At 47.9% G+C, this 12,309-nt stretch overlaps 1 protein-coding gene across 1 annotated transcript in view; it reads right to left on the bottom strand.

Moving 5' to 3' along the window:
* tmem106a (transmembrane protein 106A) overlaps positions 1 to 12,309 on the bottom strand; it is a 34,993-nt gene that overhangs the window by 10,808 nt on the left and 11,876 nt on the right. The window contains 5 exon segments of the mRNA XM_038779020.1: positions 5,177 to 5,193; positions 5,196 to 5,246; positions 5,249 to 5,315; positions 10,504 to 10,663; positions 10,783 to 10,846. Of these exon segments, the coding sequence (XP_038634948.1) occupies positions 5,177 to 5,193; positions 5,196 to 5,246; positions 5,249 to 5,315; positions 10,504 to 10,663; positions 10,783 to 10,846 (359 nt within the window).

The raw sequence follows: 12,309 nt of genomic DNA, 5'->3' as shown, positions 1-12,309 counted from the left end.
TAGATGGCGGGGGTGGGGGTATCGGGGGATGGGGTTAGGGGAGGGGGGGGTTGTTCTGCTGACGGGAGAGGGACTTGAAATAGGCACTGGAAAGGAGGTCGAGGGTGGAGGCAGCCAAAGGGCGGGCCAGGAATGGCGCGACGCACGGGTCAGGGGCCGGCCCGAGAAAGGCTATGGCTGACCGGCGGGGTGGGGGGGGGGGGGGGGGGGGGGGGGGGGGGGGGGGGGGGGGGGGGGGGGGGGGGGGGGGGGGGGGGGGTGGGGGTGGGGTGGGGGTGGGGGGGGGGGGGGGGGGGGGGGGGGGGGGGGGGTGGGGGGGTGGGATGGTGCCCCCCGACCAGGCTGATCACCTGGAACGTCAAGGGACTGATGGGCCGGTTAAGAGGGCCGGTGTTCGCGCACTTGCGGGCCCTGAGGGCGGACGTAATTATGTTGCAGGAGACCATCTGAAATGTCAGACCAGACCAGGCTAAGGAAGGCTGGATTAGCCAGGTCTTCCACTCGGACTTGGACTCGAAGTCCAGAGGGGTGGCATCATGATCAACAAGCGCGTGCAATTTGAGGCAGAGGGCATATCTGCAGACAGTGGGGCAGATACCTGATGGTACGGGGCAGACTGGAGGGGAGAGGGTGGTGCTGGTGAATATATATGCCCCGAACTGGGATGACGTGGACTTATTAAAAGAGTGCTGGGGAAGATCCCGGACTTGGATTCTCGCAAGCTATAATGGAGGGGACTTTAACATGGTCCTTGACCCGACTTTGGATCGGTCGTGTCCCAGAACGGGTAACTCTCAGCAATGGCAAGGAGCTGAAAGGGTTTATGGGGCAAATGGGGCAGTGGACCCCTGGAGAGAGGGACAGCCAACAGGAAGGGGCTACTCGTTTTACTCTCACGTCCATAAAGTATATTCCAGGATAGATTTCTTTGTAATAAGCAGGGACTGTATGGGGGAGGTAAAGAACACGGAATACTCAGCAATTACCATTTCAGACCATGCCCCGCATTGGGTGGACCTGCAGTTCGGGGAGCGGTTATCAACGCCCGCAATGGAGGCTAGATGTGGGACTGCTGTCGGAGGAGGGGATCTGCGAGAGGCTTCGGAAATGTATAAAAAATTACCTGCAGGTGAATGACACTGGGGAGGTCTCAGCGGTGACCGTGTGGGAGGCGCTAAAGGCAGTAGTTCGGGGGGCTGATTTCAATTGGGGCCCACAAAGCCAAGGCAGACCGGGCAGAGATGGATAGATTGGTCAGGGAAATGGGCCGGATAGATGAAGAGCACGCGGATCCCCGGGGGAGGTTTTACTCAGGGAAAGGCGGAGGCTACAGGCGGAACTGGGGCACTATCCACGAGCAGGCCGTGGAACAGCTTAGGAAGGCGAGGGAGTGGTGTACGAGTATGGGAAAGGCTAGCAGACTGTTAGCGCACAATCCAGGAGGAGGGAGGCGCCAGGGAATAGGTAGAGTGAGGGACGAGGGGGGGCGCAAAGTGAGGATCCGGCAGAATTGAATAGGGTCCGGACTCTATCGTAAGCTGTATACTTCGGAGCCGCCGGAAGAACCGAGGGATGAAAAGGTTTCTGGATGGGTTAACATTCCCAACAGTTGGGGGGGGCAAGTGGAAGAGCTGGGCGCCCCGATTAGAGTAGAGGAGGTATTGGGGGCCTAAAGGCCATGCAGTCGGGGAAGTCCCCGGGGCCGGATGGATACCCAGTAGAGTTTTATAGGAAGTTCTCTGAGCTGGGTGGGCCCGGTCTTGGCGAGGGTTTTCAATGAGGCAAGGGACAGAGGGACCCTGCCGCCGACAATGTCACAAGCCACCATATCTCTGATATTGAAGCGGGGTAAAGACCCGGAGGTGTGCGGGTCCTACAGGCCAATCTCCCTGATTAATGTAACGCCAAGCTCCTGGCAAAGGTACTGGCGTGGAGAATGGAGGACTGTGTACCGGAGGTGATTGGGGGGATCAAACTGGGTTCGTGAAAGGTCGGCAGCTGGCGGCCAATCTGAGGAGATTGCTCAACGTGATAATGATGCCCCGGCGGGTAGAGAGGTGGAGGTAGTGGTGGCAATGGACCCGAGAAGGCCTTTGACCGGTGGAGTGGACTATCTATGGAGGTGCTCGGACGGTTTGGGTTCGGGGAGGGATTGGTGGATTGGATCAAATTATTATATCAGGCCCCGAGGGCCAGCGTCAGGACCAACAGAGAAGTGTCGGAGTACTTTAGGTTGTACCGAGGGACCAGGCAGGGCTGCCCGCTCTCCCCGCTGCTGTTTTGCGCTGGCCATAGACCGCTGGCGATGGCGCTGAGAGCCGCAGAGGTTGGAAGGGATGGTGAGGGGCGGGGTTGAACACAGGGTTTCTCTTTATGCAGACGACCTGCTCCTGTACGTGTCGGACCCAGTGGCCGGGATGGGACTATACTGGGAATGCTGAGGGAGTTCGGCCCGTTCTCAGATACAAATTAAATACGGTCAAGAGTGAAATGTTTGTGGTCCAGGCAAGGGGCCAGGAGAATAGATTGAGAGGGCTACCGTTTAGGCTGGTTGAGAAATTTCCGGTATTTGGGAATCCAGGTGGCACGAGACTGGGGCAGGCTGCATAAGTTAAATTTGGCCAGGGTGGTGGAGCAAATGAAGGGAGAGTTTTCGGAGATGGATGCACTCCCGCTGTCGCTGGCAGGGAGGGTGCAGACTGTAAAGATGACAATCCTCCCTCGATTTTTGTTTATTTTTCAGTGCCCCGATCTTTATCCCACAGTCCTTCTTCAAAAGAGTTAACGGGCTGATCATGAGCTTTGTCTGGCGGGAAAGTCTCCGCGGTAAAAGGCGATGTGGAGAGGAACCGCAGCGAGGGAGGGCTGGCTTTGCCGAGTCTGTCATTATTACTGGGCGGCCAACATCGCTATGATAAGGAAGTGGATGGTGGGTACGGGTCTATTTGGAGCGGTGGAGGCGGCTTAGTGCAGGGCTCCAGTTTTGGAAGCCCTGGTCACGGCTCCTCTACCGCTGCCGCCGGCCAAGTACACCACCAGCCCGTAGTGGTGGCGACCCTGCGGATATGGGCCAGTGAGAGGCATGTGGGGGATATGGGGCTGTCTGTCTGGGCGCCAATCTGCGACAACCATCGGTTTGCCCCCGGCAGTATGGATGGGGGTTCCGAGTATGGCGGCGAGCAGGGGCGGGAAGGGTGGGTGATATGTTCCTGGAAGGGAGCTTCGCGAGTTTGAGGAGCTTGGAGGAGAAATTTGGGTGGTAAGGGGAAATGATTTTAGATACCTACAGTTGCGGGACTTTGTTCGTGACAGGTCCCATCTTTCCCGCGCCTCCCACCAATGGGGATCCTAGACAGAATAGTCTCTGGGAGGGATGAAGGGGAGGGTAGAGTCTCGGGTATTTATAAGGTGCTCATGAGGGAGGAAGGGTCCCAGACAGAGGAACTGAAACTTAAATGGGAGGAGGAGCTAGGCGGGGAAATGGAGGTGGGCTGTGGGCAGAGGCCCTGAGTAGGGTAAACTCGACCGCGACATGTGCTAGGCTCGGCTGATCCAATTTAAGGTCGCTCACCGGGCCCCTATGACGGTGGCTCGGATGAGCAAATTTTTCGGGATAGAGGACAAATGCGCCAGGTGCGCGGGAGGACCAGCGAACCATGTTCACATGTTTTGGGCATGCCCTGACTGAGGGGGTACTGGGAGGGATTTGCGGGGGTCATGTCCCAGGTGATAAAAACAAGGGTGGTGATGAGCCCAGGGGTGGCAATTTTTGGGGTTTCGGAAGACCCGGGCGTCCAGGGGGAGAAAGAGGCCGATGTGCTGGCCTTTGCTTCCCTGATAGCCCGGCGACGAATATTATTGGCGTGGAGGGACTCAAAGCCCCCGAAGACGGAGTGGTGGCTTGCGGACATGTCGAGTTTCCTGGGATGGAAAAAATCAAGTTCTCCTTGAGGGTTTCTGTGCAGGGTTCACCCGGAGGTGCAACCATTTATTGACTTCTTTGCGGGAGAGTGAGCGTCACGGGGGGGGGTTAGAGTAGAGTAGGAGGGAAAATATGGCGGGTAGTACCGGTGGGAGGGAGCGGGCTTGTGCAATATGTTACGTGGAAGTATTGAAAGTACGTGGATGTTTGCACATTTTTGCCTTTTTGCTTCCTTTCTGATGATGTCTGTAACTTTTAAAAGCCAAAACTACCTCAATAAATTGTTTATTAATAAGAATGATCAGTTACCTACAAATCTCACCAACATTGATGAATTCATTCAGGCGTTTGAACTGCTAAAGGAAATTAATGAATTTGAAACGTTGGTTAATTCTGGTAGCAGCAGAAGGAATCTTGTTGCATAGTGATGTCTTCCCTACATCTGTGTCAGCAATGTATCAGTGATAACCTGTGCATGCTGAATTAGTTATGTGTGGGACTCATTAATTAGTGATTCTCAATAATTCGTAAGGTTTATTTCTGTGCATCTGGTCTATATTAGAAAAGCAGAAAGCAAACTTAAAATGTATTAGTAACAAGGATCTTCCTGATCTTCAAACGTCTACTTATAATTTATTAGTTGACATCTAACTTTTCTTCCTAATCAGTCCTGCTGTGGCTCCAACCTCCAATATGTGTAGGGTATTTGCTATGATAGAACACATTGCATGCTCAAGTTGCCTTAGAAATTGCTAATATTTGCCTGATGGAAAGGCAGCCATTGTTTGGGGGGATGCCTTTGACACCAGTTTCCTGTTGCACTTCTTGTGCAATCAACAGACATGGAGCTGAAGAGGAATCATATCTGCAGCAGTAAGTCACAGACTTCCATTACACTACCAGCACTTTTGTTTATATTCAGATTTCTACAGTACTTTGATTTTATTATTTACATCGTGCTAAAAATGACCATGCAGCACGGACCTGGGAACCTTCACTGTAAACACTACTATTTAGTTCTGTAAAGCTTGCCACATCTGCTTCAACAAGACACGGAGATAGAGCTGAATGCAAGCAAGCAATAACTAGTGAGGCTGGAAATAAGTGATATTAGTGGATGCAATTTTTACATGGTCATGTCCTTATGCTGCTTTAGTATATAACCTGTTGAAATTATGATTGACATCGCAATTAAAAAACAATAAAGAAACCAATCCACCATAGCATCCAAGGTGATGGGGCCATATTCATTACCTGGCCGCCTCCCAAAGCCTGAAAACTGTAGTGTTTTTGATGTTGACAGTTCCAAGGACTTCATTAAAAACACAATCTGCACATTGAGATCAGTAATACTGATGCTGTAGAAGTTGTAGTTTGTTACATTTATTATATTCTGCAAAAGAGAAAAAGGAAGTGGCAGATCAAGAGCCTAAAACAAGACATGAAAAGCACCACAATACTTTAACCATAATCTCAGAATTTCTTCCTCTCCGCAGTGTACACTTTTCAATTTCCCACAAAAGCCATCATTTTGACTTTTCAGTGAAATGGCAATTTTGTACAAATTAGTGCTGAGCTGTGGGTAGTTTTGAGTTATGAAGACTTAACTGCAACTGCCCAAATCATTTCACGACCTACCATTACAACCAGGGAACAGAAACATGCATGCAATCCGATCTCAGGTTGGAGGTGGCCATGCTCTGCTCTCCAACATTTCCTTGTGGAATAGGGAGACAGTCTCAGTCAGATGTCAGTCCTGTCATTTTTCTTGCATATAGAACATAGAACGATACAGCGCAGTACAGGCCCTTCGGCCCTCGATGTTGCACCGACAAGGAAAAAAAAAACAAAAGGCCATCTAACCTACACTATGCCCTTATCATCCATATGCTTATCCAATAAATTTTTAAATGCCCTCAATGTTGCGAGTTCACTACTGTTGCAGGTAGGGCATTCAACGGCCTCACCACTCTTTGCGTAAAAACCCACCCTCTGACCTCTGTCCTATATCTATACCCCTCAATTTAAGGCTATGTCCCCTCGTGCTAGCCACCTCCATCTGCGGGAGAAGGCTCTCGCTGTTCCACCCTATCTAACCCTCTGATCATTTTGTATGCCTCTATTAAGTCACCTCTTAACCTTCTTCTCTCTAACGAAACAACCTCAGTCCATCAGCCTTTCCTCATAAGATTTTCCCTCCATACCAGGCAACATCCTGGTAAATCTCCTCTGCACCCGTTCCAAAGCTTCCACGTCCTTCCTATAATGAGGCGACCAGACTGTACGCAATACTCCAAATGCGGCCGTAACCAGAGTTTGGTACAGCTGCATCATGACCTCATGGCTCCGGAACTCAATCCCTCTACCAATAAAGGCCAACACACCATAGGCCTTCTTCACAACCCTATCAACCTGGGTGGCAACTTTCAGGGATCTATGTACATGGACACCGAGATCCCTCTGCTCATCCACACTACCAAGAATTTTACCATTAGCCAAATATTCCGCATTCCTGTTATTCTTTCCAAAGTGAATCACCTCACACTTCTCCACATTTAAACTCCATTTGCCACCTCTCAGCCCAGCTCTGCAGCTTATCTATGTCCCTCTGTAACCTGCAACATCCTTCCGCACTGTCTACAACTCCACCGACTTTAGTGTCGTCTGCAAATTTACTCACCCATCCTTCTGCGCCCTCCTCTAGGTCATTTATAAAAATGACAAACAGCAACGGCCCCAGAACAGATCCTTGTGGTACGCCACTCGTAACTGAACTCCATTCTGAACATTTCCCATCAACTACCACTCTCTGTCTTCTTTCAACTAGCCAATTTCTGATCCACATCTCTAAATCACCCTCAATCCCCAGCCTCCGTATTTTCTGCAATAGCCGACCGTGGGAACCTTATCAAACGCTTTACTGAAATCCATATACACCACATCAACTGCTCTACCCTCATCTACCTGTTCAGTCACCTTCTCAAAGAACTCGATAAGGTTTGTGAGGCATGACCTACCCTTCACAAAACCATGCTGACTATCCCTAATCATATTATTCCTATCTAGGTGATTATAAATCGTATCTTTTATAATCCTCTCCAAGACTTTACCCACCACAGACGTTAGGCTCACCGGCCTATAGTTACCGGGGTTATCTCTACTCCCCTTCTTGAACAAAGGGACCACATTTGCTATCCTCCAGTCCTCTGGCACTATTCCTGTAGCCAATGATGACCTAAAAATCAAAGCCAAAGGCTCAGCAATCTCTTCCCTGGCTTCCCAGAGAATCCTAGGATAAATCCCATCCGGCCCCGGGGACTTATCTATTTTCACCTTGTCCAGAATTGCCAACACTTCTTCCCTACACACCTCAATGCCATCTATTCTAATAGCCTGGTCTCAGCATTCTCCTCCACAATATTATCTTTTCTTGAGTGAATACTGACGAAAAGTATCATTTAGTATCTCGCTTATCTCCTCAGCCTCCACACACAACTTCCCACCACTGTCCTTGACTGGCCCTACTCTTACCCTAGTCATTCTTTTATTCCTGACATACCTATAGAAAGCTTTTGGGTTTCCTTGATCCTACTGCCAAAGACTTCTCATGTCCCCTCCTTGCTCGTCTCAGCTCTCTCTTTAGATCCTTCCTCGCTTCCTTGTAACTATCAAGCGCCCCAACTGAAACTTCACGCCTCATCTTCACATAGGCCTCTTTCTTCCTCTTAACAAGAGATTCCACTTCTTTGGTAAACCACGGTTCCCTCGCTCGACCCCTTCCTCCCTGCCTGACTGGTACGTACTTATCAAGAACATGCAATAGCTGTTCCTTGAACAAGCTCCACATATCCAGTGTGCCCAACCCTTGCAGCCTACTTCTCCACCAACACATCCTAAGTCATGTCTAATGGCATCATAATTGCCCTTCCCCCAGCTATAACTCTTGCCCTGCGGGGTATACTTATCCCTTTCCATCACTACGTAAAGGTCACCGAATTGTGGTCACTGTCTCCAAAGTGTTCACATACCTCCAGATCTAACACCTGGCCTGGTTCATTACCCAAAACAAATCCAAAGTGGCCTCACCTCTTGTTGGCCTGTCAACATATTGTGTCAGGAAACCCTCCTGCACACATTGTACAAAGAACGACCCATCCAATGTACTCGAACTATATCTTTCCAGTCAATATTAGGAAAGTTAAAGTCTCCCATAACAACTACCCTGTTACTTTCGCTCTTTTCCAGAATCATCTTCGCCATCCTTTCCTCTACATCTCTAGAACTATTAGGTGGCCTATAGAAAACTCCCAGCAGTGTGACCTCTCCTTTCCTGTTTCTAACCTCAGCCCATACTACCATCGGAAGAAAGAGTCCCCATCTTGCATCCTTTCTGCCACCGTAATACTGTCCTTGACTAGCAGCGCCACACCTCCCCCTCTTTTGCCCCCTTCTCTGACCTTACTAAAGCACCTAAACCCCGGAACCTGCAACAACCATCCCTGTCCCTGCTCTATCCATGTCTCTGAAATGGCCACAACATCGAAGTCCCAGGTACCAACCCATGCTGCCAGTTCCCTACCTTATTTCGTATACTCCTGGCATTGAAATAGACACACTTCAAACCACAGACCTGAACACTGCCGCCCTCCTGCGAAGTCAAATCTGTGCTCCTGACCTCTCTACTCTCAATCTCTCGCACCCCAAAACTATAATCCAGGTTCCCATAGGATGTGGGTATTGATGGCAAGGCCAGTATTTGTTACCCATCCCTGGTTATCCTTGATGAGGTGGTGGTGAGGCGCCTTTTTAAACCTCTGCAGCCCCTCTGGTGCAGGTACACCCACGTTGCTACTGGGAAGGGGGTTCCAAGATTTTGATCTTGAAGGTGGTGGTGTGCTATCTCCTTGAACCTATGCAGTCCATGCGTTGTAGGAACACGGACAGTGCTGTTAGGAAGGGAGTTCCAGGATTTTGACTCAGCGACGGTAAAGGAATGGCAATATAGTTCAAAGTCAGGATGGGGAGTGGCTTGGAGGGGAGTCTGTAGGTGGCAATATTCCCATGCATCTGCTGCCCTTGTCCTTTTAGATGGTAAAAATTGCAGATATGGAGGATGCAGTCCAAGGAGCCATGGCGAGTTCTGTAGTGCATCTTGTATTTGGTGCACACTGCTGTCAATGTGCACTGCTGTTACTGTGCATCGGTAGTAGAGGATGTGAATGCAATGTGAATGGTGTGCCAATCACATAGGCCTTTTTTTTATAAATTAAGGGGCAATTTAACTTCGCCAATCCACCTACCTTGCACATCTTTTAAGGTAGTGGGGGTGAGACCCACGCCACATGGACAGTGACCCGGGGCTGGGATTGAACCTGGGCCCTCGGTGTCGTGAGGCAGCAGTGCTAACCAATGCGCCACTGTCCTGCTCCATATGGCAGTTTTGTCCTGGATGGTGTCTAGTCCAGTTTGGTTTCTGATCAATGGTAATAACTGACAAAAAATTATTTCATGGGATGCTGGTTGGGCTCATCCCTAACTGCCCTTGATGGGGGCATGCAAGCGTCAACCACAGTGCTGTGGATCTGGAGTCACATGCAGGGCAGACCAGGCCAGTGCGGCAGATTTCCTCCCCTAAAAGGACATTAGTGAACCAGGTGGGTTTTTACAAAAAACATTAATGGTTTCATTCAATTTTTTAAAAAATTCCAGATTTTTACTCAATTCAAATGTTACCATCTGCCATGGTGGGATTCGAACCCAGAGCAATACCCTGGGTCTCTGGATTGCTAGTCCAGTGACAATTCACTATGCCACTGCCGCTCCATGACGCATTTGACACCGAGGCCCCAACATTTCAGGATCCCTAACTTAGAGGTTATAGATCCAAATTCTATTTGGATTATCATTTGCATAACCTAGCAGTGGCCCTATATTAGTGTCCTGCCACTCTGATGGGGAATATTACATGCCCCTGGAGAGCTGAAGATGCAAATTTTAAAATATTTTTTCTCCCTCAGGGAAATGCTTTAGCTTAGAACATGATTAATCCTCTCTGGACCAGTTACCTTTAACTCCTTGCATTCCTTACAGGACCCACAATGGAACGCTTCACTGCCTGCCTTCCACACGTATGGCTTCCTCTCGGCCTAAAGGGACATTGTGACCAGAATTCCTCAGGATAGTCCTGAAAGTGAACTCAAGGAGAGCCGGCGGAAGACTCGTCCACTCCATTAAAGAGTGCACAGAGCTCACATTTGGCTTATTCAGAGTGTGCTCCAGGTTCTGGGCCCTAGAAGTTATTTACCTATATTGTAGCCTCTCACATGCCACAAATTTCTGCGTCCCACTGTCACCCCGCAACACTTCACGTCAGATGGTACAAAGTTCCCTTTAACGTGCCACAATAATTTATCTCAACCACAGCCTCAGCAAAGGTCAGTACATCAAAAATAACTGATATCTAATTTTGCAATAGTAGGTATAGATAGAGGGAGCCACATTGCACAGGTCTTACCCCTTTTGGTACCAATTTATCCCTATACCATAAAGTTTAAATTACATTTAATATATGATGTACCTACCGTTATTTTAAGAATAACTCTGTAATCGAATTTATCATCAGTGACGTAGGCTGACTTAATACCAACATGTTCTACTTTAATGGAGCGTGGGAAAAGAAAGAAGATCGCAAGTCCACTAATCAGAAGGCTGATTACCACAGCAACTGCCACAGAAAGCTTCCTGAAAAATAAATCATATCCCAGCATTGGAATTCATTTTCTTCTTTTAGAATGAAATATTTCAGTTTTGGCTGTTGGTGAAACACAAAATTGTTGCAACAGTAAAATATTAATACTGACGTTCGTCGTGGTTGCAGCCTCTGGTCACTGTACGGAATCAGAGCTACTAGCTCATTCTCTTTGCCTGGAAATGTAAAAAAAAAAGGATAAAAAACTTTTAAAAAACCATCAATCGAGAGCAATCACATTAAATTTTGGAGCTTCTTAGTATCATGCTCATCTCTGAATTATAAGCCATGATGTGGAGATGCCGGCGTTGGACTGGGGTGAGCACAGTGAGAAGTCTTACAACACCAGGTTAAAGTCCAACAAATCTGTTGGACTTTAACCTGGTGTTGTAAGACTTCTCACTGAATTATAAGATCATGGGTTCAAGTCCGACTTCAGAGACTGGAGCAAGTAATCTAGACTCACACTCTGGTTCAGTACTAAAGGACTGCTGCACGTTCAGAGGTGCCATCTTTCAGATGTGATGTTAAACAAAGGCTCTTCAAATGGCCGTACAAAATTCCATATTATTATTCTTGGTCAACATTTCCTCAACCAACACCACCCAGAACATATGACTAGTCGTTTATATCACTACTGCTTGTGTGACCTTATAGTGTGCAAATTGGCTGCCACTTTTTCTGACTTTCATGGACTTGGAATGTGTTGAGACATCCTAATTTGTGAAAGACACAATTAATTTTCTTTTAGAATGTTTCATTTTTTTTTTTTTAATAAATTTAGAATACCCAATTCATTTTCTCCAATTAAGGGGCAATTTAATGTGGCCAATCCACCTACCCTGCACATCTTTGGGTTGTGGGGGCGAAACCCACGCAGACACGGGGAGAATGTGCAAACTCCACACGGACAGTGAACCAGAGCCGGGATCGAACCTGGGACCTCGGCGCCGTGAGGCAGCAGGGCTAACCCACTGCGCCACCGTGCTGCCCTTTTTAGAATGTTTCATAAAGGCATATTGAGAATGCACCAAGTAGTATTCAGCCTGTTCCTTTGAAACCACAAGATCTTATTGCTGTAAATCCCCCATTCTGAAGTCAATTCAACAACGGTTTCACTTAAAGCGACTGAAGAGTAATTTATATTATGTGGAAAGTTTAACTGAAACTAGCTGGACTAAATTTACATCTTTTCAAGAATAAATGCCTGCCTCAAAGTCGGGATGACTCATTTTGTTTAATATGTGTTGGGTGGTAAAGAACACAAGAGGGGATAAAAAAAAAATCAGCTCAGTACGAATTATAGTCTAAAATATTATCAATTATTATATTTCCATAATGGCTACCCCATCATTGGGCTGCACGAGCAAGATTCTTACCAAATTGGCAAGTTAGTTTTCCCTGAAGACTTAATTGCTTTCAAATCAGTAAATCTTCAAAATTTACTTTAACTAACAGTTTTGATTTATTATAAAACCAAGTTATTTACATTTTTTGTGCTTGCTTCAAGTTCATAGGGAAAGAGACATTAAGCTACTCTGATATGGAAACAGAAAATGCTGGAAATATTCAGCAGGTCGCCAGCATCTGTGACAATAGAAATAGACTTGAAGTCAGAACCAGAAAGATCATCGACCTG

The sequence above is a fragment of the Scyliorhinus canicula genome, chromosome 19, assembly GCF_902713615.1.
Source record: "Scyliorhinus canicula chromosome 19, sScyCan1.1, whole genome shotgun sequence".
In the NCBI taxonomy this organism is placed as follows: Eukaryota; Metazoa; Chordata; class Chondrichthyes; order Carcharhiniformes; family Scyliorhinidae; genus Scyliorhinus; species Scyliorhinus canicula.
This window is presented reverse-complemented; position numbering and strand designations above follow the sequence as displayed.